This window comes from Lepidochelys kempii, chromosome 27 (assembly GCF_965140265.1).
Source record: "Lepidochelys kempii isolate rLepKem1 chromosome 27, rLepKem1.hap2, whole genome shotgun sequence".
NCBI classification, from domain to species: domain Eukaryota; kingdom Metazoa; phylum Chordata; order Testudines; family Cheloniidae; genus Lepidochelys; species Lepidochelys kempii.
The window spans coordinates 17,349,513-17,375,110 of NC_133282.1; the positions used below are offsets into that span (position 1 = coordinate 17,349,513).

A 25,598-nucleotide genomic window follows, 5' to 3' on the forward strand; every position below is an offset into this window, starting at 1 on the left:
ATAGCACTTTACAAACATTTACCAAATCCTGACAACAACCCTATGGGGTAAGCAAGTAAATGCTTGTTCAAGATGAGGAAATTGATCCACAGAAACTGAGTGACTTAAATAAATCAACACAGTGAGTCACTGGCACAGATGGATGAGGAGCTCAGGTGTTCAAGGCTCCCATTTCCATGATCAAACCACTTTGGGGGTTGGCGATCCCTTATCAGAAGTCAAAAAAATGTGTTACCTCTTTATATTTGTTGTAAAAGTAACAGTAAAAATGTTATCAGTGATAGGCCAGTATAATTGATGTGTGTGTGCACGCACATGGTGCACGTGGTTTGAGAGGTTCACAGAGAATACTTGACCTTGAAGGTGCATAGGAAGTGAGGGAGAAAGATAGTGGGAGAGGATTACATGTGTGAACTTGAAAGGGGTGGAGCTATTTATATATTTGACATCACAAACTTTAAAGGTTGTGGCCACCCTAAAATTATTCTGGAATTTTTATTTTCTTTGCTTTAGAATCATAATTAAATTTTCAACACCTCACAACCCCCTTTTGCCTTTTAGATCAATCTGGGGTTTGCAACCCACCGATTGAGAAACAGGGCTCTAAACAATGCTCCCTCACTCGGTGTGCTACCCCATTCTGAACAGACTGGAGTTTGTCTATGAGTACCAGAGAGTCTAAAGAGGAGGGAATTGGAGTAATCAAAGAAGGAATGGAGAATGCATGAAAGTAATAGATCCAGGTGTGGGTTATAGTAGATGGAATTGCAGATTTTAACAATATGAGGTTCAAAGAAAAGCTATGGGGCAAGGATGCCTCTAAGATTATAGGTTTCAGAGTAGCAGCCGTGTTAGTCTGTATTCGCAAAAAGAAAAGGAGTACTTGTGGCACCTTAGAGACTAACAAATTTATTTGAGCATAAGCTTTGTAGCTCACAAAAGCTTATGCTCAAATAAATTTGTTAGTCTCTAAGGTGCCACAAGTACTCCTTTTCTTTTTCCAAGATTATAGACATTAGAGGCAAAAGAGAGGCCAGAACTGAGAGAGCTAGAGAGAAATTCATTTGTCAACAAGTCAATTGAAAAAAGTTATGCAAGAGCCAGGTGTTGATATTTTAGATTGGTGAAGATAGACTCAAGGGTGGGACTGCTGAACGATTTAGTGATCGGTGTTGTCAGCATAATAATAGCCTACACCTAGCTTGATGGCATTTCTCTGTTTGGATGGAACATAATAATTTTTAAATGCCACATCTGCTCAATTCTAAAATTTCAGGGAATGTTCTAGGCACCAATGGGCAGAATCCTATTGATTTTGGTGAAAATTGGAAAACTGGAAAGGGAGGATGGAGGGACACATGGAGCCTGTAGCATCTGGTTAGCAGACTCAGCAACATCAGACAGGTCTGTAATTGTCTATACAAATATGAGACTTCACAGAGAAGGATCTTCACAAAAAGATCTTCCACCTCTGTCACATCTGGTTTTTCAGTGATGTTGGGCAGGGGTAGGGGTTGTTGTGAGCAGAACAGGGACTGATGGGAGAAAAGGAAAATAGCCACGTTTGATAAAAGCCTGAGCTAGGACTGAGAGAGTCCACCTGCCTGTGTCTAAGTAAGGAGAAGCAACTGCTACAACCATGCTCCAGCTGTTTCTCTCTGGACCTCTCACACTTGTGCTGTCAAAAGCTGCTGCTCTAAAAGTTGCTGCGTGACCCTGGTTGGGAATCTTTAACTATCAAGACGACTCTGGCTAGGATTTTTCTAAAATGCATCCCAGAATCACCCTGCAGCTATTAAACCTGTATTTTCCATTTACAGCAGATAGGCTACTACAAAAACAAAAAACATAGAAACCTCCAAACACAATGAACAATCTTTTGGTTATTCTCTCTGTTCCCCAATTAATACATTTTGGAAGAAAATATCTCAAGGGAAACTATGATTAGTTCAGATGAGGACTTGGACTTTCATTCATTAATTAGATTATTTGGATTTGTAAAAAGCACTCTTTTAACCTCACTCTAAGCACACATACAAAACACACTAAATTAACAATACAGTCATTAATAAACCTAGGGTCAGTTAAAGATCCATCCATTTTATAGGCCTCAATGAATCACCCTGAAGAAAAGCCCTGTAAATCGGTGAGTTAGACAATGTATCCTGGAGATGGAGATTAACAACTCAGAATTGGTTGGACCAGCACAGGGGAATGAATTCAAGATAAGGCCCCTTCATCTGGAATTTCCCTGGCCCCTGACTTGAAATCTGGAGTTTAGTAGTCTAAGTGTCTTGTCTGCTGTCAAAATCAGGGAATAACACATGGACAGAAGCAGTTTCAGGTGGCTAAGAGCCAAAATCATTAAAGACTTTACTGATTAAAATCACTTTCAATTTGATTTTAGCTTTTTATTTAGCTACCAACCCCACAGTATCAAGGGCTGAGAACTGTGCTGACTACAAGGACAGAAGTGTTTAGCCTCCCTGTGAGAGATACCATTATGTGTATTCTGCACCAGCTGAAATTTGAATGATTTTCATGTGGAGCCCTATGTACAGTTTAGTTTCTCACAGAGAAGTACATTAGAAAACCATGACCAGACATTATCCTTTTTATTCCATCAAAGTGGAGGGCTAGGTCGTCAACACACAAAGATTGGGGATCAGTCAGAAGGAACTCTCCCACCCCCAATCCCAGGATTTGAACTCCCTTTGGCCTGCAGCCTGGATGAGGGAGGTAATGGATAAATTTGAAAAAACAAGATTTAACCTCTGTTCCTCAGCATGCTCCTGCTGCCCCCTCCTCCCAGGCAAATCTATCTTCTGGTGTGAGCTGCAGGCAGACTGACTCTGGAACTGGCACAGGGCACTTTTTCTCAGCAACCCCTCTTTCCTCAGAACAGTGCTAAATGTGAACAGTCCTAACCAATCTTCTTTATTGGAGGAGCTCAGATACACATATGCATACATCTATGTTAGAAAGGAGGAACAGGTTGCTTTCCAGGATCATCTGGGTCCATCTTGCTTAATCAATTCGTTGCTGTTTCAGGTGCCTTGGGCACTGGTGCACCTTGGTCCTTCCTTGCCTGTGATACATAGTAGTCTAGTTTCTTGTGGGCTGTAATACTTTGGCCATCTTTCCCACCCCAGGCACCCTCACAGAATTTTTCTCGGTACTATGTTCTTCAGTGTTTTGCCCAGTCAGTTTTAAATGGTGCATATGATGGGACTTCCACCACTAAACTTGGGAGAGTGTTTAATAGTCTTGTTGACCCATCACTGTACATTCTGCATATATGGCTTAGTATTTGCACCTGAATTAGATTCCAACAAAAAGTTTTTGAAAGGGAATTAAGAAATTCCTGGACACAGGTTTCTGGTTGCATCAGACAGAAGTAAAGTTTTATTAGAGACATTTTTATTCAGAAGGTAGATTACCAACTATGGTAAAGATTAACTCAAGTAACAGTGATTGGCACACAAAGAGATAAAGATGAAAGAAGCAGGTGGCATGGTAGGATTGAAGATGGCCATTTGATCAGCTCTGATGGGCCTCTTTGGATAGGTATTATCAGCCGTTTTAAGTAACTGGAAGAAGTATTTCTCCTTGCTCTTTGCATAGGTGTGCATTGAATGTGCTGGGCACACTTTCACTTTGTGGATGGTTCTGCTTGAAGGGGCTTGCACTGAGAGATGCTGGATTCACTGTCTTGAAAAACCTACTGAGAGACAGCAGAAACCATAATTTTGCTTAGAGGGGGAATAAAATATCTCACACCACATTTTTATTACTTATTTAGCACCGTGTGCTAGGTCCTTTCTAATCATTCAAGAAGGAGAGTTCTGGCTCTGGGGATCTTCCAAAGGAAGGACAGACAGACAAGTAGGCAGGTTAGGGTATGGTATAGGTTAAAAGATCCATGGCTCATCAGCTTGAAGGGTGTGATTCATCACCATAATTACACATTATAATCCAGCTCCTATTATTTAGTAAAACCATGGAATTTTATTAGTATCTCGTAATCACTAGGGAATTAAAAGCATTTTTCTGTAATAAAGATACAGTATAGTTCTTCAAGCACATAAGATGCTGAAGATATGACACTTTTTTCCCTCTGAGGACCTGTGCTATTTCTCATTCCACCAGCAACAAAGAGCTAAGAGCTGGGCAGGAAATGGTTTGTCCGACCTGTGAAAAAAATTGAGGTTTCAAAAAGTTCCCTCATCCTAAATTGGCACAAAAGGTCAAAATCTTGAAAATTTTTGCAGACTGAAAATTCAAACAAAGTGTTGGTTTGGGTCAATGGAAATGTTTTGTTTTAATAACACTGAAATGTTTTGTTTCAATTTCAACCATTTTTACCTCTAATTAGTTTAAACAAAACGTCGTTTTCAGCTGGAAAACCAGTTTTTTTCTCATTTTGAAAAGGTCAAAACAAGATATTTTGACATTCTGAAAACTTTTTTTCAAAAATGTTTTGAGTCCAAAAATTAATCAAAACTGACCCTTTCCCATGAAAAGTTTGTTTCAATGAATCAGTATTTTACCATGAAAACACATTTTGTTGAAAAATGCCCAAGCAGCTCTAGTTCTGACCTTGAAATAAATTGAGAATACTGCAAGTGCAGCTGGTTCAAAGATCATATACCCTTACTCCCATAGAGGGACTTCAACAGCAGGTGGTTTTAGGATTATTTAATAGCAAAATACGGTACTATTCTCTCTCTCTCTCTCTTTCTCTCTCTCTCTCTGTGTGCATTTAAAACAATATCAAGTTAATTGTTTAATATCTTAAAACAATATATTTTACGAGACCAGCAAAAGTCTGCTGTGTTTATAATATATAACCGCTGATACACCAACTTACATATACAATTTATTATATTTAGATTCCCTAGATGCATATTTTGAAGTTACAAAGTACAAATTGCAAGGAAAGATTGTGTGCCCATTGCATCTGACCCACACCCCATTGGAGGCAGTCACTCACTATGCTCACTGGTTTCAGAAGATGAAGATCCCATAGAACATTCATCTTGCACCCATCAGTGAAAAATTGCCTTGCACTTCATCCTTCATGGGCAGTTTGCTGCTCCTGGTAGGTGCAGACAAGAATACATTATCCTAACCAAATATTTGCCCTTTAGACTAATAAACCATTGTTCCATGCAGCATACTTAATCTGTTTCCTAATTTGTTACGTAATCTAGTATACACTAGTATTCACAAAATGCTACAGAGCAGCCTCTTGAAGACGCATCAACCAAACAGAGAGTTGATGATTATGAGTGGGCAGATGTATTCAGTAGTCATATCTGCCAGAATCCAGCTGTAGCAACAAGCATCGGGAAAGAGTTTTGCTCCCCGAGCACTCCAGCTCTTTGGGGCAGGTGCCATCTCTTTGTTTTTTGTTTGTACAGCACCGAGCTCAGTGGAGTCATGGCATGATCCATCACCAGGGTTCCTAGGTCCTACAGTAACACAAATAATAAATAATAAGTCCAATAATTTGCTCAAGGGGGGGGGGGGACTACACCAGTGCTAGTGCAAGAGCTGGAGAATTAAATGAATTGCTCAGTGTAGACACAGCCTAGCTGGTACAGCCAGGAATACACTGGGCTTATTCCTAAACATATGCCACAATCTCTAATAGGTAAAAGATGCCAAAGTCATTCTGACAATGCACTGGTTTATGTATCTATAAATCCAGCAGGCCTGTCCACCTTCATCTGGTCTCTGGCTGCTGGCAGTTGGTTGTAATCACTACCACAACCTCCAGAGCAGCAGGTAATAATTCCGTCAGTCATACACAGGCGAATGTGGTCAGGAATCCCAGAGAAGGTGGGAAATAAATTTACACCATCTCCCAAGAAAGTAACCTAGGCAAAGTCAGGCTCATCTCAAAGTTCTCATGGACCTGACTGATTAAGATGGGCAACTGGGCTAGGGCAATGAGCAACCAAGATAGGCAGTTGGAATCTTATCTTCTTAGTCAGTTTCCTCATTTTCAGTTGACACGATTTCCACAGGATTATGTTTTATCACATTCCACCGATAGGGCCTCATCTGCTTTACAGCATATTTCTGTTAAACAGCCAAGATTCTTAATTCCCAGAATTAGCAAAACAAACACACCTGAAAACTGGAGTTTAAAATATAGCTTTATTGCCTATGTGAAGAAACAACCTACACAATGACAGGTTTCAGAGTAACAGCCGTGTTAGTCTGTATTCGCAAAAAGAAAAGGAGTACTTGTGGCACCTTAGAGACTAACCAATTTATTTGAGCATGAGCTTTCGTGAGCTACAGCTCACTTCCTCGGATGCATACCGTGGAAACTGCAGCAGACTTTATATACACACAGAGAATATGAAACAATACCTCCTCCCACCCCACTGTCCTGCTGGTAATAGTTTATCTAAAGTGATCATCAAGTTGGGCCATTTCCAGCACAAATCCAGATTTTCTCACCCTCCACCCCACCACACAAATTCACTCTCCTGCTGGTGATAGCCCATCCAAAGTGACAACTCTTTACACAATGTGCATGATAATCAAGTTGGGCCATTTATCATGCACATTGTGTAAAGAGTTGTCACTTTGGATGGGCTATCACCAGCAGGAGAGTGAATTTGTGTGGGGGGGTGGAGGGTGAGAAAACCTGGATTTTTGCTGGAAATGGCCCAACTTGATGATCACTTTAGATAAGCTATTACCAGCAGGACAGTGGGGTGGGAGGAGGTATTGTTTCATATTCTCTGTGTGTATATAAAGTCTGCTGCAGTTTCCACGGTATGCATCCGATGAAGTGAGCTGGAGCTCACGAAAGCTCATGCTCAAATAAATTGGTTAGTCTCTAAGGTGCCACAAGTACTCCTTTTCTTTTTGCGAACCTACACAATGCATCATTAACAACACAGTGCCCTCTAGAGGACAAGATGGGAACAACAAAACAGTACCTTCAATCTTGTGCTGTCATTTACACCTGCATAAATTGAATCCAATGATGTAAGATGCTTCCAGATCAGAATTCACCACTCACCTGTTTCAGTGGTAGCATTAGACAACCCTTTTGCACAGGTATAAGTAATGACATAAGGCGCAGGACCATGGAGAATCATACTTTGTGTCATTAGAGGGCAGGGATTGTGTTTCCATATGTGTTGGAATAGAACCTAGTACAATGAGGTTCTGGAAACTATTGCAGTTTATATTATATTAATTTATTATCTTATATTATATATCAAACACTACTCCCTTGGGACTATTAAAAAAACTTGCTATACATTTTACTACCCTTATTAAAATATTCTCCAGTTCTTTACCCAGCATTTTCAGGCTCTCTTTCTCTCTTTATGATTGTGCACAGCTGTCAGTGTTTGGGTGAGTTGAACACCAGGGCAGTATAACAGTTGTACTAAATCAAGCAGCAAGAGCCAGGACTTTAAAATACTCCCACATTTTTTTCATGCTTTGTTAATCAGACTAGTGGTGGGCACTGAGCAGCACTCAAATACTATAGAGAATGGGTACTAATATAAGAACACAGGAAAATAAATAGATGGTCTCAGAATTACGAATTGCCAAATGCTGTATAATGCTTAAAGAGGCAGGTATCTTGTCAACCATATCTTCTGCCCCTTCCTCACACTTGAATTAGAAAGCTCCCTGTGAATAGTGGTATTAGAAGATGTCTCTTTCCTTTGTTTGATATTTTCTAGTGCTAAGCACTAGAGGTCGTCATCTGAGCACACTGCTTTGCCTGTTGATCTAAGGAAGCTTATTTCTTCCGGCAAAAACTGGGAAACATTCTTGTTTGGCAAGAACTGAGACTTTTCTGTCTATTTGAAGAGTATTTCACCCCTTGCCAGATAAGTTTGTATTCTCTGGATTCTTTTAACTTCCTGACTTCTCTTGGCTCCCTATATACCAGAGGTGGGTCTTGCTTCCTCTGTTGGTGTGTCAGAGCCAAAGTATTATCCCTCCCCAGGTCCTCTGTCTACCCTGTTGTTGCAGGGCACAAAATGATCCCCAGCTGGGGTCAGAAAGACAATCCCTCTCAATTTATGGTGTTAATGACATACTAGGAAAGTTTTACACTTTCCTCTGAATCATCCAGCACTAGCCAGAGACGGCCAAAGACTGGATATGGGACCAAAGAGATCACTGCTCTCTTCCAAATGTGATGATTTCTTTGTTCCTCTAGGGAGAATTTATCTGTTTCTGCATTATAAGTAATGCTTAATTTCTAAGCAGAGGATTCCCACACACTGTTCTATGTGACTGTGGGACTAAGAGACATGCTTTGAAACATGCTGTATATGCTAAAACCTGGCTGTCCTCAAACATCTCCTATTTCCTCCCTGTAGGTGGCTCTCTTGTGTTTCAGAGTAGCAGCCGTGTTAGTCTGTATCCGCAAAAAGAAAAGGAGGACTTGTGGCACCTTAGAGACTAACCAATTTATTTGAGCATAAGCTTTCGTGAGCTACAGCTCACTTCATCGGATGCATTCAGTGGAAAATACAGTGAGGAGATTTATATACACACAGATCATGAAAAAATGGGTGTTATCATACACACTGTAAGGAGAGTGATCTCCTTGATTGTGATGGCCCACCTTGATTATCACCAGAAAAGGTTTTCTTTCCCCCCTTCCCACCCGCTCTCCTGCTGGTAATAGCTCATCTTAAGTGATCAGTCTCCTTACAGTGTGTATGATAACACCCATTTTTTCATGATCTGTGTGTATATAAATCTCCTCACTGTATTTTCCACTGAATGCATCCGAGGAAGTGAGCTGTAGCTCACGAAAGCTTATGCTCAAATAAATTGGTTAGTCTCTAAGGTGCCACAAGTCCTCCTGTTCTTTTTTCTCTTGTGTTTGTTAACAGTAATTTCTGGTTCCATCTGGATTTTGTATGATCAGAGTGACAGTGCACTTGACCCTGAATGATTTTCTTTTTATGGGTGATTGTCGATGAGAAACAGCCCACCCCAACATATTGTACCAAACCTTGCAGTACTTGCATATTCCCTTCCCTGTGCAGAAAGCTGATAGGGAGAGTGTCTCAGAAAACTTTTCCAGGATGTGCTCACCATTCCTGTGCACCTACACTTTTTAAATTAAGACACAGAAACAAAAGACCAAATTCTGCACTTTGTTTCACCAGTTGTATGCCTGTGTAAATTGATTGAAGTCCATGGAGTTAATCTGCTGTAAGACCAGCGTGACAGAGTGGAGATCAGGCCAGATGTTACGATAGTTAACTAAGATTTCTAAAAGACTGATTTTTTTCAAATATTGATTTAAGTGAGTGTAGTTGGTGCAGTAAATTGCCAGTTGTGTAAAATATGACTTTGGTGTCTAATTGCTTTTCATGTTTATTCATAGAGATGTGGAAATAATTGATTTTCAATTCACTGGTGGTACTGAAAAATGAGAAAAAAATTATTTCAACTTGACCAGAAATGAAACTTCTTTGAAATTTTTGGTGGGAAAAAAATCAAATGATAATTCATTTTGGGTAAAACAGAAAATGTTCAAAAAAATATTTCCTTTCATTTTTGAGCTTTTTTAATTTTTAAAAATAAAAGTGAAGTAAATTTTTTAACAAAATGTCTTTCTGAATTCAAAAATAGAAATGTTTCATTTTGGAAATATCAAAATGAAACTTGTTTTTTCTAAAATATTTCAACTCTTTTTTTTCCCCAGCCAGAACAATTAGGCAAAATTGATATGCATTCATATTTTTTATTTAAAAAAACCCCCATTGTGGACAAAAAGTTTTGCCAGAAGAGACCATTCTTACCACCTAGTCTGACCTCGCACATAACGCAGGGTAGAGAATTTCACCAGTGATTCCTGCATTGAGCCCAGAACTCATTGTTAAGCTAAAGCATATCTTTTAGGAAGACATCCAGTCTTGATTTAAAGACTTCAAGTGATGAACACTCTGTTGCACCCCTAGATAAGTTGTTCTAATGGCTAATTACCCTCACTGTTGAAAAAAATACCTTATTTCCAGCCTGCATTTGTCTAGCTTTAGCCTTCAGTCTCTGGATGTTGTGTTTCTGTCTGCTAGATTAAAGAAAATCAGAAATCTATCCAAAATCTTCTCCCAGTGTATTTATAGACCATGATCAAGTCACCTCTTAACTTTCTTTCCTGATAAATAAAATAGATAGAGCTTCTTGAGTCTCTCACCATAAAGCAGGTTTTCTAGACTTGATTTTAGCAACTGCAGCCATATTTCTGCTCGGATTTAGCAAAATCATTCTATTTATGTATTGTCCATTAGGCTGAACCTAGGCTGATTTTTACATCTTTGCAAAGTCCTGCTCAGGATATTCAGGATCTCAGAAAGTCTGAACTGGACTGGCACTCAGATTTACTAAAGCCAAGGGTAGGGATGGTGGAACCTTGTGGCCAAGCATTCACCATCCATGGAAACTATAGTTCACGAGGGTGCTCACAAAACTAGTTGGATTGAACTAACCTTTTATTCCTCTGGTTTAAACCCATGGTTTTTTCTCTGGTGACTCAGTCTATTTTTAAAATTTTTTTTTTTTAGCTAAAGAGAAGTGAGTTTTCTGTATTAGGTGTAGAAGAGCCCCTGCCCCAACCAAAATTGGGCAAGCACAAATGGGTTCCCTGAATTTGTGTTTTCATTAGAATGTTTCTTTGTCTCTGGACTTCTCATCTCTCCCCTTCCCCCCACGCTCACATTTTGATTTTTTTCACATCCATAAGAACATAAGAGTGGCCATACTGGGTTAGATCAATGATCCATTTAGCCTAATATCCTGTCTTCCAACAGTAGCCAATGCCAGATGTTTCCAAGGGAATGAACACAGGCAACTGTCGCATGATCCATCCCCTGTTATCTAGTCCCAGCATCTGGCAGCCAGAGACTTAGAACACCCAGAGCATGGGGTTGCATCCCTGACCATCTTGGCTAATGGCCATTGATGGATCTATCCTCCATGAATGTATCTAATTCTTTTTTGAACCCAGTTATATTTTTGGCCTTCACAACATCCTCTGGCAACAAGTTCCACAGGTTGACTGTGCGTTGTGTGAAGAAATGCTTCTTTTTGTTTGTTTTAAACCTTCTGCCTGTTAGTTTCGTTGGGTGACCTCTGGTTCTTGTGTTATGACAAGGAGTAAACAACACGTACTTATTCACTCTTTCTGCCCCAGTCATGATTTTATAGACCTCTGTCAGATTCCCCTTAGCTGTCTCTTTCCCAAGCTGAACAGTCCCATTCTTTTTAATCTCTCCTCATACTGAAGCTTGTTCCATGCTCCTAATAATTTTTATTGACCTTCTCTCTACCTTTTCCATTTCTAATATATCTTTTTTGAGATGGGGCAACTAGAATTGCATGCAGTATCCAAAGTGTGGGCATCCCATGGATTTATATAATGGCATTATGATATTTAATATCTTATTATCTATCCCTTTCCTAATGGTTAGGAACATTGTTAGCTTTTTTGGCTGCCGCTGCATATTGAGCAGATGTTTTCAGAGAACTATCAACAATGACTCCAAGAGCTCTTTCTTGACAGCTAATTTAGACCCCATCATTTTGTATGTCTACTTGGGATTATGTTTTCCAATGTGCATTACTTTGCATTTATCAACACTGAATTTCATCTGCCATTCTGTTGCCAGGTCCTCCAGTTTTCTGAGACCCCTTTGTAACTTTTCACAGTCTACTTTGGACTTAACTATCTTGAGTAATTTTATATTGTCTGCAAACTTTGCCATCACACAGTTTACCCCTTTTTATTCCCTATCTTTGTCAGAGGAGGAAAAGCCCAGGTGTTTCTGCATTGCTGTAACACTGTGTGAGCTAATATAATTCTCAAAATAATGAAGACATTTTAAAAATTTGCAAAACATTGAGCAGGAGCAGTATCCTGGCTTGTCAAAGAGCTATGAGCATGTGGTGTACAGCAGACACTAGAATAATCCATGAACCTCAGTGATATGTGACATCTACATAACTACATCCTATCCACTTAGACACAAGTCGGAAGAATGGTATGTGTGTTCTTTCGGGGGAAACAAGGATCTTGGTCTTGTAAATAAGGGTTAGTAGTCTGGATAGCTCTGCATATCAAAGGGCTCTGTTTGCACTAGTCTTTTTCCCCCCTTTCAGTTCTCCACACTGCTGTTACTGATGCAGCTCCCCAATAGTGGGCATGTTCCAACATAAAGCGACTGTCCTCAGAGGACACCAGTTTGTATCCCAGCCAGGGGTCCTGATTCTCACAGGATATGAGTAGTCTCCCAGGTCTCATGCACATGCACACTCATGCACACACACTTCTTTTTATGTTTGTGTAGCTGCCTCGTTGGCATCTGTCACTTCTGTGTATGTAAAATTCACTTCCACGTGGCATGATCACTACATTGTGCCTTTACATATTACTCCGTATGTACAGTCACTGAAACATCTGTAGGGCCCTGCTCTAAAACAAAGGCCAGCAAAGTTCTTGCTACTGCAGATGATATTTGTGACTTCCTGTGTGCAATGTACAGCTCTGGGATGCTGTGTTTAGGTGGTGCTGTTGTGGAGGGCAAGAGGGGGGTGTTGGCTTTGTTTTTGTTGAGGGGTGGGATAGGCTTTGGGGTTTGGTTTCTTTCTTGGACTATGCTGGCAAAACGCTAACAACCTATGCATGATCCGGGGATGCTTCCACAATACTGTGTTTGCTCGAAGCATGGCTCTCCTATTTGCCACAAAGTGGGCACATGGAACACTGCCTTAACTACATTCTGCCCTCCTCACCATCATCAGTTGTACCACAGCACCTTCCTTCCACCTCTGCCCTCATTCTCTGCCACCATTCCAAAAGGTATGTACAGCAGATGCATTACAAAGTTTTAACCCTATTAACAGTTCTAGCGACATTCCTAATATTTAAAACAAGGACTATTGGTGGAACCAGTAATACCTCTAAAATTGGTGTTAACTTTTTAAATGCTTCCATTGTATTTACATAAAATATGCATACGATGAATAGATCTACACCTATAAACATTCATATTAAATGTTACATTCTTTTTCTCTCTCGGCCTCTTTTCTCCCCATCTAATTTCTACCCATAAAAGGAACATTTTCAAGATGGCCACTGTCCCACCTTCACTTCTGGGTTGAAACTATAGTTTTACAAAATCCTAGAATTTGAGAAAACGTGTTTGGTTCAAGTGAGTCCTCATGGGCACAAACACAGATGACCAGGTTCTGACAGAAACTGTCACAAACCCATTGAGAACCAAACCCAGTGTGTGTCTCAGAGTGGGACTGGATTGCTGGGGGGTGGGTTACATAACCTTTCACCTTTAGGTTACTAACCTGAGTTCAGTTTAGGCTGGTAGTGACCAAAGGAGTTGTCCAGTGAGTCTTTGGTGACCTGTACAAAGGGAATTGGTTGCTTCAGTCCATTTCTTAGTGAGAAGGTGTCGACATTGTAGAAATAGGCCTGTTTGTTGTGATCTCAGAAGAGATGCAATGGCTTATAAAGAACAATGTTTCACTCACCCCTCACAGAGCTTGTCACTGCAAGGTATTGCTGGTGCTTAGTGTGAGTGTGCGGGAGTACCTGTTCTGCAGATCTCCAAAGCTGTCATTCAGACACTTCAAACTGCTCTTAATTCTCTTCTTACACCTGAAATGTAGCATACTCATAGCAGAGAAACCAGCATAAACCCTCATGCATTAGCTGCACAAAGGGCCTCTATCCAAAGAATATTAGCTCAGATAGTAACAGGAAGTGTCTGATACATAACCATAGACACGACGGGAGGAAGACACCTGCTACATCAACTAGTCCATTTCCACAGCTCTTTTGCCAAGGCCAGATTGTTCTCCTTAGTTTACTGTCCAGACCAGTTTTAAATGATTCATGTTGTGGGGCTTCCACCACTTCCCTTTGGGGATGATGGCACAGTCTAACAGACCTATCTGAGCGCATGGCTTCGTGGTTAACCCGGTACCAGAGACCACTGAAAAGTTGGATAGAGGAAACCATTTCCCAGACACAGGTTTCTTGATTGCATCAGGCAGAAGCAAAGTTTTATTGGAGACACTTTTTCAGCAGAAGGTAAATTACCAACCACGGTACAGATTAACTCAAGTAAGTAATTATTGTAATTAGACACACAGAGCATCACAGATTGGAAGAAGCAAGTATCATGATAGGCAGGAAGATGGACCAAAGCTCAGATGGGCCCCTTAGGACACTAGTGTTGGCATTAGCAGTGATGAGTAATTCTGAAGAGCTCTTCTCCATGTTCTTTGCAGAGGTGCACAGTGAATGTGCTGGCTGAGCTCTCGCTTTGTGTATGGGTGGGTCTTTGCTGGGTGGGTCTTGCACTGGAAGATGCCGGTTTCTCTTCTTAGTCACAGATCTTTCTGCCGTGCCCTGGAGAGGGATAAATAGAACCATTACTTTGCTTAGAAAGAAAGTAAAACCTTCCCTGCAGCATCAGGCTTTGAGATGTGCCTATTTAACATATACCCTGAGTGTGTGGGCTGCACACAGACACCCTGCTGACTATAAATTCAGATGAGCTCCAGAACTTCCCCAAAATTGTTTATGTGTTTAGAATACAAAAAAAGAATACAAACCCCGCAGGTCGGGCCAGCCGCTGTGCTGGGAATGCACAAGGGAAGCTCCTTGTGCCCTTCCCCTGGCCTAGTCCATCCCCTAGACACCCAGCTCACTCTGCCCCCAATGTGTTTTATTTTTCCTAGAAAGCAAATATAAATTGTTGTGCTCTCCCCACGGCTGAATGCACCTCCCGGAGATACTGTTTGTGGCCTTGGATCCATTTTCCCATCCCCAACCAACACCTCGTTGGTTCCGTCTCTCTGTTTTAAGGATGTTTTACCACCTCCTTCGTCCTACAAAACACCCAGCCTCCATTTCCCTCTCTCTCACTGCTTCCACTTCAGGCTACCTTTCTTTTCCCTCTTTCCTCCTCCCTCTCTTTTAGCTCTCTTCTCCCTCACTTGCACCATTCATAATTCATAGAGAGTCACAACTGCATTTGATCCTGTTTCTTGACAACACTCCCCAAACCATACCACCGTTGTGTCACCATGTCCTACCAGACTCTCCAGTTGCCTTACAACAGGGTCCTGAAAGGTGAGCTACAGCACCTCACAACCACCTAACAGAGAGTGGGTTTGACAGCTTCTCTCTTGCCCTATTGGTAAGAAGAGGACCAAAGAAACATTTTCCTTTATACGGTAAGTCAGTTCTTACCTTTTAGATCACCAGGGTGGCAAGACGTGACATGGGGCAGAGAGTGGGAAGATGAAGAGTAGGAGTGGGACGTTTTAGTGACTGTTCCTCCTCCTATCCCACCTCCTACGCCAATCCCTCCATCCGAGCCACTGGGACAAGGAAAGAATGTTTGGTGAATGAACGAGAAACCAACCTTACAATGGCATTGTAGGTTCAGTGAAGCCATGTGACTTTGCCTGTCCTCAATCGCTACCAGTCCAGCAAAGAGCCAGGACCTGTCCAGAATGCCTCCCCAGCACCCTCACTCCGCTTTGTCCACGTAGAAAAGCAAAAGCACATCACTACAGGGCGAGTCATTCTCCCCACTAACTTTGCCCACAAAGGATGAATTAGTCATAGGCTGTCATTGCCAATGGGCTTTTTGCACAGATCACAGCATAGGTGTTTGCTTTATGCCCCGCTGTGTCTGTAGTCTACATACACAATGTCACGCTGTCCTCCTTCCAGCAGGCAGCAGTAAGTGTGAATCTCCTGCTCCAGTCGACATTTGACATCCAGGAGGATCTTGTACTCGTGGTTCTGGGACTCAATTTCTGCTCGCAGGTCAGCCAGTTGCTGCTCCACACAGGTGATCTGTTGCTGTAACTGGCACAGGTGGCCGTTGTAGCGACTTTCAGTTTCAGCCAAAGAGGCTTCCAGGTTGTCTCTCTAAGAATTGAAGCAAAAGACCCACATGTACTTTAGCCATGCACTAAATTAAACCCATCTCGATGCAGGAAGTTGAGGATTTCAACGCAAAAATAAAAGCAAATCGTTGCTAACAATGGGTGTGGCAGTGATATCATCACAGCTACATAGAGTGCCAGGCTAGGCTGGTCCCCATCAGACCAGAAATCCAGACGTCAGTGTGTCACAGGTGAGATATCAATGGTGACAACATCACATACCTGGCTGAGATGGGCTTGCAGATCAATTTCCAGGCACTGCAACTGACGTCTAAGTTCAGAGACCTGGCTGTTGCAGGACTCAACCTCCTGACTGCTTGTGATGACCTCACGATTCACCTCCTCAATCTGAAAACCAGAAACCCAGAATAAAGAGCTTCAGAGGGATTTTTTTAATTGTCAGGTGGATCTAGTGAATGTATAAAGGAGTGGGTAACAAAAGATGTAAGATGGGCAGGAGCTGAGCAAGTTTTCTGCATACTGGAATCAATCTCATCTCTTGCTTGTAACTCCCCTTGCTATTCTAATGCTAAGACCCCTCACAACTTAACCAGTAATTCTCTTCTGTCCTAACTGACAGGCTTGCCCACTGTTCCACCAACACACCTCAATAATGACATGTAGCAAACCCCGTTCTTCCATGAGACACATTCACTGTGTATGCACAGGGCCTCCATCCCCTGTGCACCTGGTCACTATACATCTATGCTGATGACGTTTAGAACATATGATACAGGAATAAATTCTCCCCGTGGCGTGCATGTGTGATTCAGAAATAGCTCCTGTATTTTTGCTTGAGAGAGTTACAGTTGTGATGAATTTACCTTGCATTCATACCAATCTTCAACCTCTTTGCGATTTTGTGCAATCATTGTTTCATACTGGCATCTCATCTCCTCTAGGATTTTCTTCAGATCTGGGCCAGGACAGGAATTGACCTCCACGCTGACATCACCAGTGGACTGGTTTCTCAGACAATTGATTTCCTGCAAAGATAACCCAGATCAGCTTGTTTGAAAAGAAAAAAAACATGAGTTGAGTTCTCTGGCAAGTGAGAGCAGCATGCCACTGTCAGTGAGCCTCTACGTCCTGGGGCCCATTTCTGACAGTCACCACACTGTCTCTGATGCATCTTCTCCAGTATACACCCAGCTCTGATGGGGAAACCACAGCTGATTTCCAAGCAAAGCTCTACAGTGAGTACTCCTGAGATAAAGAAACAGTGGATGTTTATTGGTTTGTGTGATGGTTAATCACAGCAAATTAAGGAATTCCTGACTATTTTTGCAGCAAAAAAGGACATTTTTATGCTTCATCTTCACCTGGGTCTTTTTGTCACTGGATCTTGCATAAGAGGTGATTTCCTGTGATAGTTTCTACATTATGCTTTTTAACAGTTTGTGTTTTCACAAGAGCCATTTTTGTGTGTGGCTCTTCTACTCACCAAATCCAGTCAGCGCATTTCCACTGACATTTTTGTTGCATACATATTGTGACAGAATTAACTTTGATGAATGAAAGTCACTCATTTTCCCGAATGGGTTTGGACTAGTGTTACAGGTTCTCTTGGCCTCTTTTTGACAAAGAAGTCATTCTTTATTTTAGATTAGTCACAATAGGTTGGCTCTCTTAGAGTTCCTGACCTACTCTTCCTGGATCTGCTACTGAGTTTCCAAGTGATTTTGGGCAGGACACTTCTTTTAACCATTCCTTAAATATCCTGGCTTTGCAACAGAGAGAATACTAGCATCACAGGGATGTTGTTAATACTAATTAATTGTTTATGAAGTGTTTTGAGTTAAATTAAGTAATGGGCCCGTGACAAATCAGCTGGAAGATTTCTCCAACTCACCTCTAGTCTCTAAGGTAGCTCTCTCCCCTTCCCCTTCTGCAGAGCCCAGGAGCTCCCAGAAGCTTGACATTCATTCCTAACACTCAGGTCCTACATTGTTCACAAACCTTAGATGGCTGGATCTGAGCTCTTGGGCTGATTGTGACAATTACTCCGGCTCAGGATCCGCCCTCTTTATATTTCAAATTAGAATGAATATGATAGGCAACGGGATTTGTGAAAGGAGTACTATCATAATAATGCAGATTATTATTAATATTCTCTTGGTCGTAGTTGCAGTCGTGCCCTGGTGTTTTAATCAGGGTCAGGTCCCCACTGCCTTAGTAAGTAATGTACAAAATTTAAAAAAAATCCATTTAAGGGAATGAGCTCCTACCTCCTCGTGGTTCTTCTTCAGACAACACAGCTCTTCCTTCAGGCACTCAAGCTGTGACTCCAGGTCAGACCTGCACAGGGTCAGTTCGTCCAGAACTTGGCGTAAGCCATTAATATCAGCCTCCACACTCTGGCGAAGGGCCAGCTCAGTCTCATACCTAAGCCATGGACAAAAGAGACAGAAAAGTCAGCCCCTGGCTGAGCCCACCATTAGGGAACTACTACAAAGATGTCACACACTAATTTTTCTGCACATCCCCTGGGAAATAATTGAAACCCTTTTCTTTTTTAAAAATCCGTGGGCCAGACTCTCAGTTGGTAAAAATCTGCATAGCTCCATTGCCTTCAATGGACTCTTGCCAATGTACATCTGTTGTCCCTATATTTTAGCCCATTAAACCTGACAAGCAAACTCTTTGTTGCCTCAAACACTCTGTCCTGGAAATGCCCCTATTCTGGCACCTCTAGAGGCAAAGACCAAAGGCACATATCAAAATCGGAGATCGCCACTTATGTGTCATTGTTCCCAAGTACTCCCCCATTGGTCTGTCTGTATCCATTGTTGTCTTTTGTCTTCTAGTGGGATTGTCAGCTCTTTGGGGGTGGTGAGTGTCATTTTGTTCTGTGTTTGTACAGTGCCTAGCACAGTGGGGTCCTGGGCCATGACTGAGCTTCATAGCTGTACTCTAATACAGATCATTAATAATAATAATAATAATAATAAAATCTCACAAAAATACAACCTGTCATGAATCAGGAATTCCAGTAATTCTTGGTTGGGGATTTCTTCATTTGTCAATTTGTAAATAGGATGTGAGGGAACAAGAGGAGAATGACAGGGTTTGTCTGGTACAGAGAGGTACTCACTTCAGTCTGAAGTCATCAGCTGCCATCTTGCTGTTATCAATGTTCAGAATGATCTTGTTGTTGTCTAGGGTAGTGCAAACAATCTGGAAAAGAATAGAGTCCAGGGGATTTTCAGCTCTGAAGTCTCTTCACTATGTCACATTCAGTGCCACATTGCAAATTTCAGTCTTTTTACGCTCCCAGGATTCAAATTCAGACAGATAGGAAGCACAGAAAATTTCAGATCCAAGGAGAAATGTTTGAGAAATGTCCAAGTGTGTGAAGTGAAATAGGTGAAATGAATGAATGTGTAAAAACACGCTGTTAAAATGCTAACAGTTTTGCAATTATAATTAGTGCTCCCTAGTGTCTGCTATAACAAACCTCACATTTTCAAATTTGGTCTATGGTTTGTAACTAGGAGTTTATATTTTTTTATCGCAAGACTTACTTTACAGCTCAGCATTTGGCAGGTATCTCTCTCCTGCACCCTGTGATTCTGTCTCCTTTGTTTTTCCTGTCTGGCTAACTCTTCTTCAGAATACACTTGGAAAATATTTTTAAAAAAAATTAAATTGCCCCTTCAAAACCATTGGTGACAAAGTATCCTTTTTTTCTTATTGTTCTTTAAGAGAATATTCCCCTTCCCCACCCTCACTTCTGTATACGAGCTCAAAGTTGGTTGAAATAGAAATGAGATTTTAACTAGAATCCGGGAAAACTGATGACAGGATACAATGTAATAATGAAGATAAATCAGTGGATTAATGAATGAATTTCTCTTCTCACCTCCCTTTTGAATATAAATATTTTAAAACATCCTGTTACAAACTTCATTCATAAGGAGTACTGACCAGGGCCAGAATGTGCCCTGCATATGTAACCTTTTTCTCTATGTGCAAATCTGGTCAAGAAAAGGCAAATTGTAAATGGATTCATGAGTTTTCACACCCTCACTCGTAGTTCATAAAAGCAGTTGCCTTAATTTATGTCTTCAAAGAACATTTTACAAAAAGTGAAATATTGCCTCTCACAACTGCCCTTAGGATCTGAACACAGACTCAGAGGGAAGCTCTTACAATGGGGAATGCAGCCAAAAAAAAGTCACCTGATTTTGAAGATCTTCTATTTCCTTATAGTAGCAGCTGTAGTCCTTTGGTACACCGGAGTGTCCATGCTGGGCATACCATTCCCTGATTTTGCACTCTAAGGCAGCATTTTCTTCCTCCAGGCATCGCACCTGGTTCAGGTAAGAAGCCAGGCGGTCATTCAGATTCTGCATGGTCAGCTTCTCATCACAGTTGAAAAATATGCCATCTCCACAAACACCACCACCACCACCAAAGCCACCACTGACTGCACCACCAAAGCCACCACTGACTGCACCACCAAAGCCACCTGCATATCCACAGCGGGTGCTGCCACCACTGAACCCAGTGCTGGAACAACCTCCATAACTGTATCCTGGGAGACCTGCTCCTAAGACCCCTCCATAGCTACCTCCAGAAAAGCTACCAGCACTCAGTCCCGCTCCACAACTCGCTCCACCACTGTAACTCCTGCCCGAAAAGCCTCTACCGCTGCCTATCCCATAGGAGCTATATCTTCCCGAAGAGATGGAAGAAGTCCTTCCTCCACCACCACTTCCAACCACACAGCTACCACCACTGCTCCTGCCTTTGGAAGAGAGAGTAACAGTCTGCTTGGTGCTGCAGCTCATAGCGACAGCGATTGAGAGTCCAGCCCAAAGCCCAAAGCAAGAGGCCCAGCTTGATATGAATTCAGACTGCAGATTTTCTATCCCCACAGATCTCTATTTATACCTTCCACAGTGGGTGTCACCAGTAGGGTGTTTCTCCTTCTCATGGGGCTGACTAGTCTTGCTGTTTATGCCAAGAATAATTTCCCAAAGGCAGTTTCCCTCCAGAAATCCCAGTACAACAAGGAAGTTAATTTACACTTTAGCAGCTAGTTCCAAATGTACACTTGCAATGATGTTTCATGAATCATTGGCTTTTCTTTATGATACAAATTTTACAAGAAGAAGCCAGGAAAAACACTGCCCTAAATTATATACAGGGAAGAAATAATGCAGCTTATTGCAACAGAAAGCTCTTTATATGTTGTTGTTTTATTTTAGTTTTTATTTTGTCTTTAATAAGCATGTTTTACATGTGAGATGCTGGGGCGTAGATATCGAAGATCAAAGTGAATGAATGAATAAACATGGAGTCATGCTTTAGTAAAGTGAAAATAGTGATGAACCTCTCAGTGGAAAGATCTGAGACACCATGATATAAATATTCAGGTCTGCTCCTAATACTGTGACAGATGCTAGGTCCAATACACTCCTAACAAAGAGAATTGTTAGGCTGTGGAAGTAGAGCAGGGGTTCCCGAACTATAGCCTGTAGATTGCTGCTGATCCACAAAGAGCTCTTGCTGGTAGTCTGTGGAGAGTTGGCTGGTTAACTGGTTCCCCTCCTCCTTGTGTTCAGCTGAAAACTGCATTGAAATAAGCCAAAAATACATTAAATACTTTCCTAATGTTACTTTTCCCATGTAAGTAATTGCTGTAGATGCCAGCTGGATGTTTTGTGACAATGAGTGAAAGGGGAAATGGTCCATGCAGTGGTGAATGGGGGTGGGGATGTCCATGGACAATTTATCTGTTAATATTTGTTGTGTATGTGAAAAACTCTGGGAACTCCTGAAATAGAGAATGTAAAACTGGACTGCTGATAGCACTGGAGGAACAACTGGCTGGCTGCAAAGGGGTGGACTAAGTGTGACCAAATAGACCTTTTCCATTGCTAATGTGTAAGAATCTATACTGAGCAGGGAAATTGAAGGGAGAAGAGCTGTTCTCATTTCTCAACTGCATAGTAATTCATTCTGATTTGCTCTGAGAGCTTGGACACCACTACTGCTATGATATACAGGTGGGAACAAGAAAAGGATTCACAGAACTGGCATACTGCAGAAAAGGTCAGTAACGTTTTCCCAAGAGGACATCTTAATAATTGGATGCTTTTCTCTTCAAGTGCACAAAGGCACACATTCCCTAATAGATCGCAATTTAAAAGCACCATTAGTAGTAACTGGGCTTTGTCTCACCTCCTCCCTCCTCCCAGTTAGCTCGTAACAGGAGAAGTTGTGATGAACCCTCATTTATATAGACTGGTGCTATCAGAGAAGACAGAGAGGGCATCAGCTGCCACTCCAGAAGAGGGGGGCTTCTTTGCAAAATGCTTAGAACTATTTACACCCAACCAGAACTTGTCAGCTGTGAACAGCTGAGATTTGCTGGCATGAGATATTGTGCTAGGGATCTGGAAGCCCTAACACAGAGATTTAGGAGCAATCAGGAACTCTCTGTATAAGGAGAGGCTAAATTCCTATATTGTGTTGCCTGAATGAGACAGAGAAAGGGATTCCATATTAGAGGAAAAAGGGTTATTGAAAAACTACTTGCTGTTTTAAATCCCCATTTAAGTGATCATAATTTATTTATTTAGATTTCAAATGATAAAAAGGATGCCTATCACAAGGCTCTAGATGCCCTGCCACATTCATTAACTACTCGTTACATGGAAACCCCCAACAGCATTAAAATAATCCTTCCACAGAGAGAGAAAGTGACTTCCTCAAGGTCCCAGAATGAAACTGTGGCAGAGCCAAGAATTACATGCAGGGCTCCTGAATTAGGCTACAGTGCTTTAAACAGAAGCCAGTCCTCCCTTCAGAAATGTACCCCACTCGCTTCCCAAATGCAAGTCAGCAAAGACACAATCATGAGGAAAGTTGTAAGGAAGAAAATCTGATTTTCATCATTTGTACTGTGGAGTATAATTGGAGTCAGGGTGAGGCTCTGAGGACAAACAGAAATTAATATAATGCTTTTATTGCTTGAAGCTTTCGTTATGCTGTGTCGGATCTCTGAAGAAATTAGCCAATAGCTGTCCTCACTAAGCAGCTTTTGTGGAGAGGGTAACTTCTGTTCTCTCTTTCAGAGGTATCGTTTTGGCACAGCAGAGTTCCGCTTTCTTGCCAGCACAGCAAAACTTGCCTGAATTACATGCAGCACAGAGGTTCATTGTCAATTCCACGGAAGATTTTTGTACATTTGTAGTGAGCTAAAGACTCCGTTGCTTGACGTACAGGCCCTGCCAGGGATCAGAGAGGGAAATGCATTTATGTTTGCTACTCATCTCATTAACTCCGACTCTCTCTTGCTGTCTGTGACAGCAAACTGTCTTTTTGCTTCAAAACTTGCAGCATCATGTGTTACCGTTTTTCCCACCTAAATGGTTGATTTCCCACTGCACCTTCCCACTGATGGTTTTTTATAACAATGGGCAGAGTTAATTTTCAGGACATCTCTCTCTTTTTCTCTGTCTGGTTCTTTTGTTCATCAAAAGTCCACTATAGAATATTTTCTCTAAGAGCCCTGTGTGCTCCACGGGGAGGGTGTGTCCAAACCAGCGGAGCTTTCTTTCCTAAGCATTGCTTCGTGATGTTTCTGCAACCTTGTTATACATGATTTTATCTTGTCACTTGTCATAATTACCTTATGCAATTTGCATAATTAACTACCAGGCATACATACCACATACAACTCAGCAAAGACTCACTCATGAGTAAGGAGGAAAGGGGTAAGGAGGAAAATCTGATGTTCATCACTTGCATTGTGGAGTACAGTTGGAGTCAGGGTGAGGATCTGTGGATGAAAAGACAATATAATGATTCAAGCTTTGGTTGGGCTGTGTAAGACATGTGAAAAATGATCCAGCCACAGTCTACAGCAAGCAGTATTTCTGATGAAGTTTCATTCCGTTTCCTCTTTCAGAGGTATCGTTTTAGCACTGCAGAGTTCCACTTTCTTGCTGGCACATCCAGTTGCCTGAATTACATGCAACACAAACAGAGGTTCATTGTCAATTTCACGTTCAGTATTTTAGGAAGATCTTTGTACATTTGTAGTTAGCCAAAGACTCCGTTGCTTGACATACGGGCCCTGCCATGGATCAGAGAGGGAAATGCATTTATGTTTGCTCCTCATCTCATTAACTCCGACTCTCTCCTGCTTCTGTGACAGCAAACTTGCATCATCATGTGTTACCGTTTTTCCCACCAAAATGATTACTTTCCTGCTGCACCTTCCCACCGATGGCTTTTTACAACAATGGGCAGAGTTAATTTTCAGGACATCTCTCTCTTTCTCTGTCCGGTTCTTTTGTTCATCGAAAGTCCACTATAGAATATTTTCTCTAAGAGCCCTGTGTGCTCCACGAGGAGGGTGTGTCCAAACCAGCAGAGCTTTCTTTCCTAAGCATTGCTTCGTGATGTTTCTGCAACCTTGTTATACATGATTTTATCTTGTCACTTGTCATAATTACCTTATACAATTTGCATAATTAACTACCAGGCATCATCTATTAAATTTTTCCAGTTCTTTGATGTGCAAACAGAGAGTAAGTTGGAAATCAGTACTCTGCGGTAAATGTGGACTTTAATTTTTGCATGTGGGTGGGTGTGGGATACTGTGCTGATTGCAGTTTTAGTGTTGCAACCCTTCAAATTCAGACCATGCCTTTTTATCGGGCTAATGATTCGCTGGTCTGTAATGACGATGCCTGACAAAATTCCAAGCAGGTAAATTAAATCATTACCATGCTGAATTTGGCAACATTGATTGTGGTCCTAGGTCTTAAATATGCTTTCCAAGGTGCCAGTTTTGTACATTACTTCAGTTTCTCTCACACTGGTGGTTAGTTCGTAGCTTTGAGTTATCTCAGCACATTTGTTAGTGATGAATTGGAGGTGTGGTAGAACGTGTACAACAAGAGCAGAATCATCTACTCTTAGAAGCTCATCCTTAACCTCCTCGATTTCTTTTCTGGAGGGTTTAATCTGCTTGCAGAGTCTGCCGATATTTCATGATGCAATAAAAATTCCTGGCGTTTACATCGCTGGGGGTGTCATTGTTGATCAATAATCATGGCAAAGAAGAATCCAAAGAGACATTAGGGTCAAGGTTCCTCCCACACTCTGAACTTTAGGGTACAGATGTGGGGACCTGCATGAAAACCTCCTAAGCTTACTTTTACCAGCTTATGTTAAAACTTCCCCAAGGTATAAATTAATTTTATCCTTTGTCCTTGGAATAACCACTGCCACCACCAAACTCTAACTGGGTTTACTGGAAAACGTAGTTTGGACACATCTTTCCCCCCAAAATCCTCCCAACCCTTGCACCCCACTTCCTGGGAAAGGTTTGGTAAAAATCCTCACCAATTTGCATAGGTGACCACAGACCCAAACCCTTGGATCTGAGAACAATGAAAAAGCATTCAGTTTTCTTACAAGAAGACTTTTAATAGAAATAGAAGTAATAAAGGAATCACCCCTGTAAAATCGGGATGTAGGTACCTTACAGGGTAATTAGATTCAAAACATAGAGAATCCCTCTTGGCAAAACCTTAAGTTACAAAAAAGACACACAGACAGAAATAGTCATTCTATTCAGCACAATT

The 25,598-nt window shown here is 41.5% G+C and overlaps 1 protein-coding gene and 1 long non-coding RNA gene across 3 annotated transcripts in view; one reads left to right on the top strand and one right to left on the bottom strand.

Annotated features, from left to right (window-relative positions):
• The window catches only part of LOC140903888 (uncharacterized), a 342,875-nt gene that overhangs the window by 261,310 nt on the left and 55,967 nt on the right, over nucleotides 1–25,598 (top strand). The window lies entirely within an intron of this gene.
• LOC140903879 (keratin, type I cytoskeletal 19-like) lies at nucleotides 14,412–20,783 on the bottom strand. The gene is made up of 8 exons (XM_073325797.1): nucleotides 20,172–20,783; nucleotides 19,085–19,167; nucleotides 18,219–18,375; nucleotides 16,815–16,976; nucleotides 16,213–16,338; nucleotides 15,747–15,973; nucleotides 15,284–15,414; nucleotides 14,412–14,437 (listed from the first exon to the last, which is right to left on the bottom strand). The coding sequence occupies exons 1-8, from the start codon at nucleotides 20,781–20,783 to the stop codon at nucleotides 14,412–14,414; spliced, it is 1,524 nt and encodes a 507-aa protein (XP_073181898.1).